The sequence below is a fragment of the Eupeodes corollae genome, chromosome 1 (genome assembly GCF_945859685.1).
Source record: "Eupeodes corollae chromosome 1, idEupCoro1.1, whole genome shotgun sequence".
NCBI classification, from domain to species: Eukaryota; Metazoa; Arthropoda; class Insecta; order Diptera; family Syrphidae; genus Eupeodes; species Eupeodes corollae.
The window spans coordinates 298,141,710-298,146,961 of record NC_079147.1 but is presented as its reverse complement, the minus strand read 5'-3'; the positions used below and the strand labels follow the sequence as shown (position 1 = coordinate 298,146,961).

The 5,252-nt window shown below is 43.8% G+C and overlaps 1 protein-coding gene across 1 annotated transcript; it reads right to left on the bottom strand.

The window, feature by feature from the left end:
- Window positions 1-247: 247 nt before the first annotated feature.
- LOC129943203 (alpha-amylase-related protein-like) lies at window positions 248-1,986 on the bottom strand. Its single transcript, XM_056052487.1, has 3 exons — window positions 1,601-1,986; window positions 1,207-1,537; window positions 248-1,144 (listed from the first exon to the last, which is right to left on the bottom strand). Exons 1-3 carry the CDS (start codon window positions 1,954-1,956, stop codon window positions 323-325), a joined length of 1,509 nt encoding a protein of 502 aa, XP_055908462.1. The 5' UTR covers window positions 1,957-1,986; the 3' UTR covers window positions 248-322.
- Window positions 1,987-5,252: the final 3,266 nt, after the last annotated feature.

Genomic DNA, 5,252 nt, shown 5'->3' with positions numbered 1-5,252 from the left:
AAACTGGAGACAGCTAGCTAGGGGCTGAGCTGGCCGGATACGCATGTTGGTTGAGGCCCAGGTCCGCCTTGGACTGTAGCGCCACCTTAAGTAAGTAAGTAAAGTAAATCTTATGCCACTTGAAAAAGATCTTTGTTTTACGAAATTTCAAAGTTCCATATCTCTAAAATAAATACCCTTTATATAATTTAAACTACTCTTGCTCTTTGGACCAACTTATACTTGGGAAATATACAATATTTTGAGCTGCTTTAAAATAAATTTATCTTTACTTTTGGAAAAGTTAGCAATACAACATTTCTTCTTAATTGCTTAAATATGTCTATGCCTTGTTTCCGGTATGCAAAGCAACAGCCAAATGCTTTCCGTTTTTAGGAATCCTGATATGTGCTGTTCCATCATTTCCTACAACAACTTGTGCCGAACGATCACATTTCTTATTTACACGATTCTGTGAAACTGCATCACAATAGGTTCCGGCTGGTAGACAAGTTGCTACTTTTTCATTGATATCCTCGATTCCAGCACTAACTGCAACAAAACCCTTATTTCCACGGCAGAATGAAACCAAACCCTTCTTATCGTCTGCCTTAAAGTTGGTCAATGGACTATTGCCAACTGCATTTCTGAAGGCAATCATATTTGCAATAGCGGGCCAACGATGTTCACAAACCCAACCATTACGGCATTGATCGTTCGAATCGAATTGTGGACTTTCAATATTGAAAGATGCATCATGTGGTGGACCATCTTGGTCGGACTTAAAGTCGAATGAGCTCATCACACGTGGAATACCGTAGGGATGGGCCAGAGTGAAGACATATGCTGCTGTGAATTCACGTGGACTCTTATAGTTCAAAGTGTAGGAATTCTGACGTTGCAAGTCGTGGTTGTCGACGAAAATAAGTGCACTCTCGTGGGGTAACATGCCCATGTGTGGTCCACCGTAGTTCTTTAGGGCATTGGCTTGGGAGTCATGTTTGAAGAACTTGGCCATGTTCGTTGGATGGGCGAATTCAGTTACGGCTCCTAAGAAATTGTACTTGAATTTCCAATAATCACCAACTTCTTGATAGATGAAAGGGTAGGCATTGGCTCCAAGACCAAGCTCCTTGGACAATGGATACAATAGGCTGTAGATTTTCTATATTATGAGAGGAAAGAAATAAACCTAGAGTTGTGGTTCGAAAAAAAAACTCTATCTACCTTCAGATCCTCGGGATACATGTGCTTGGCAGCATCGACTCTAAATCCAGCAGCTCCGATAGCTGTCAAGGAATTAAGGAACTTTGCGATTTTTTCCTGAACGTATGGAATAGTTTGATTGAGATCGTGTAGACCGACCATTTCGCACACCCGGGCTTCCCTAAGATCATCGTAGTTGTTGATTCCACAGGTTGGGTGGTTGAAATGAGAAGAATTGTAAGGCACTCCGGGATAGGCGAAATTGTGTGGAGCAGCAGGTGTCCCATCTGTTCCTCTAGCTACACCATTTGTATTTCCAGACATATGATTTGGAACAACATCAACATGAATCCTACAAAGATTTGGATATGCCTTAGCCAAAGCTCGGTAAAAGATGTGTGTAAATTATACTCACAATACTCCGGCCTTGCGACACCTACGTGTCATTTCTAAGAAGTCTCTAGCATCCCCAGATCTTGACTTAATTCTGTAGGATATTGGCTGATAACGTTCATACCAGGGACGACCTGGAATTATCAGGTATTCGTTTGCTGGTGATGTCTGGACAGCTGCATATCCATGTGGTCCCAAGAATTCTTCACATTCCTTGGCAATATCAAGGAATTTCCATTCGTGTAAATGTACAATTCCACTACGATTAGGCAGGAAATGAGTCTTATCGAGAGGAAGTTTCAACGAACTCGATTTGACATTTTCCGGTAGCAATAAAGCTACCAAAAGAAGGCTTACAAAACTTGCAGATAGTTTCATTATGAACTAAAGCTTTTTGCAGATCCAGACGCCTTCTTATAGTTTAGCCCTTGTTTACATTATCTTGTCATTTTTTCTTAATTATCTGTTAACTGAGGGATTTTAAATTGCACAGGTGTACCTCATTAGAGGCTTCTTTTCATAATGACAATGTAAATATTTAACTAGATGAATATTTTTTTTGTAACTGCTAATGTAAACTTAAATTCCTTGGTGACCACTCCATTGGTGACAATTGAGAAGACTTCAAACGTGTTTTTTTGACGGATGTGTAGTAAATGCATGGGGTATTACAAACTTCATTAGTCTACTGCTAAATTTTTTAAATTTAACAATTTTAGAGAATTTCTCTTCCACCTCATAAACATTTCTAAGATCTGAAAAATTTAAGTACTTACTTCCTTACTTAAGGTGGCGCTACAGTCCAGGGCGGACCTGGGCCTCAACCAACAAGCGTCTCCTAGCTAGCTGTCTCCAGTTTCGCACGCCAAGTTGGTTGAGGTCCTCTCCCACCTGGGTGCGCCACCTGAGTCGCGGTCTTCCTCTACTGCGCCGTCCCTCGGAATTGGATTCGAAGACCTTCCGGGCTGGAGCGTTGATGTCCACCCGCTCTACATGACCTAGCCATCTAAGCCGTTGGACTTTAATTCTGCTAAATTGGTCCGTGTCGCTGTACAGCCCGTACAGTTCGTCGTTATATCTTCTCCATTCTCCATCTATGCGTACGGGACCAAAAATCACCCGAAGAATTTTTCTCTCGAAGCATCCTAAGACGCTCTCATCTTTCTTTGACAGGGTCCAGGCCTCAGCACCATAAATGAGAACCGGGATGATGAGTGCCTTATAGATGGTGATTTTACATGCTCGAGAGAGGACTTTACTTCTCAATTGCCTTCTAAGTCCAAAGAAGCAGCGATTTGCAAGAGTTATTCTTCGTTTGATTTCAGCGCTGGTGTCGTTGTCTGCATTAATAGCGGTGCCTAGGTAGACAAAGTCCTTAACTACCTCAAAGTTATAGCTGTCCATGGTGACGTTTTGTCCAAGACGTCGTCTTTGAGTGTCCTTTTTTGATGACAGCATATACTTGGTCTTGCCCTCATTGACCACTAAACCCATCTTCTTCGCTTCCGTCGCAATGCTCAAAAACGCTCCACTGACATCACGCTTTGATCTTCCAATTATGTCAATATCATCTGCGTATCCGAGTAATTGGATGGATTTTTGGAAGATTGTGCCTCTAGTGTTGACGGTTGAGTTTTGCACAATTCTTTCCAGAACGATGTTGAAGAAGTGGCATGACAGTGCATCGCCTTGTCTAAAACCTTTTTTGACATCAAATGCATCGGTAAGATCTTTTCCGACCTTGATAGAGCAGCGTGCATTCTCCATCGTCATTCTGCACAAACGGATAAGTTTGACAGGGATGCCAAAAATAAACATTGCTCGGTAGAGCTCTTCCCTATAGATGCTGTCATACGTTGCTTTAAAATCGATAAAGAGATGGTGGGTATCGATTTGAATCTCCTGGGTTTTTTCCAAGATCTGCCGTAGTGTGAATATTTGGTCGATAGTGGACTTTCCTGGTCTGAAGCCACACTGATAAGGACCAACCAGGTTGTTGACGAATGGCTTCAGATGTTCACATAATACGGCAGAGAGGATCTTATACGCAATGTTAAGGAGACTGATGCCTCTGTAGTTGGCGCAGTTTAGAGGGTCTCTTTTCTTATGTATCGGGCAAACTATGCTGAGATTCCACTCAACGGGTATGGCATGCTTTCGTCCGACCATATTTTGCAGATGAGTTGGTGCATGGTCTCTACCAAGTCATAGCCTGCTGCTTTGAATAGTTCCGCAGCGATGCCGTCAGCTCCAGCAGCTTTGTTCGACTTAAGTTTAGATATAGCTATCTTCACTTCGTCAAGGTCGGGTAGGCGGAATTGTTGATCTGCGTCGCCAAGGTTGAGTGGTTCTATCTCCCTTAAAGCGGAATTCGGTTCTTCATCGCCGTTATATAATTTGGAGAAGTGATCTTTCCATATTCTCAGCATCGACTGTGGTTCTACTACGATGTTCCCCTGATCGTCCTTACAGGCTTCGGTTCGTGGGTGGTACCCTTGGGAGGTTTTTTTACCTTTCGGTAAAATTTACGAACCTCATTAAAATTTACGAACCTCATTCCTGTTGTGACATCCTTCTATCTCCTCGATCGCTCGCTTCTCATGCTCTCTTTTTTTCCACCTAAGAGGCCGGTGTTCCTCTCTCCTCTTCTGCTCGTAGAGCTCGCGAGCAGCTCTAGTCCTTTTGTGCAGCGCCGTTTTGTATGCCTTTTGTTTCGCTGCGTGCGCTTGCCGGCATTCGTCGTCAAACCAGGGGTTTCGCTGTGGTGGCCGTGTGAAACCTACACTTCAGAGGCGGCATCTCTGATGGCTGCAAGGCAATGTTGCCACTGGTTTTCAATGCTTAATGCAGGAAGCATAGGACTACTTAAGAGGTTATTAGAGACTCGATCGGAAAAGGATATGGCAGTCTCTTGCGATTGTAGCCGTCTAAAGTCGAAACCACTCACAGTACTTCCTTGTTTAAGCTTGGACCGGGATATCCGTAGCCGTACCTTGGCTACAACGAGGTAGTGGTCCGAGTCAATGTTGTAAGGTCGGAATGTTCGAATATGCTGTATACTGGAGAAGGGTCGTGCATCGATCGCAATGTGGTCAATCTGGTTAACGGTTGATTGATCAGGAGATTTCCATGTTCCCTTGTGGATATTGAGATGTGTGAACTGCGTACTAGCTACTAGAACGTCTCTCCCCGCAGCGAAGTCGATCATCCTGAAGCCGTTGTTGGAGGTGGTGCCGTGCAGGCTGTATCTCCCGATTGTCCCACCAAAGATGTCTTCTCTTCCTAGCTTAGTGTTTAAATCTTCTAAGATAATTTTAATGTCATAGGCAGGGCACTGCTCATAAGTCTTGTCCAAGAGCTCGAAGAATATGTCTTTGGTGTCTTCATCTTTCTCCCCTGTTAGGGCAAGCGCGCATATTAGGCTAATGTTGGTGAATTTGGCTTTGATGCGGATGGTCGTGATGCGCTCGCTTACACTGTTGAAACTCAAGACTTTTTGGCTGGGTCTAGTTCCAACACCCAAAATAGACGCTGTCTTTGTTCTCGGGAGGGGTCGCCGTAGGTTACATCGCAGTCTTTAAGTTTGCGTTTACCCGGTCCATGCCATCGCATTTCTTGGATGGCGGTTATATCTCCCTTGCAGCTGTTTAGGGCTTCCGCTAATTGTTCGTGTG

What these genes read in the sequence shown, in the direction of transcription:
- LOC129943203 (XM_056052487.1), bottom strand. Translation starts at nt 1,956, where the DNA reads ATGAAACTATCTGCAAGTTTTGTAAGCCTTCTTTTGGTAGCTTTATTG. An exon ending in TGTCGCAAGGCCGGAGTATT is followed by an intron (nt 1,538 to 1,600) that starts GTGAGTATAATT and finishes AAATCTTTGTAG; the next exon opens with GATTCATGTTGATGTTGTTC. An exon ending in TGTATCCCGAGGATCTGAAG is followed by an intron (nt 1,145 to 1,206) that starts GTAGATAGAGTT and finishes CTCATAATATAG; the next exon opens with AAAATCTACAGCCTATTGTA.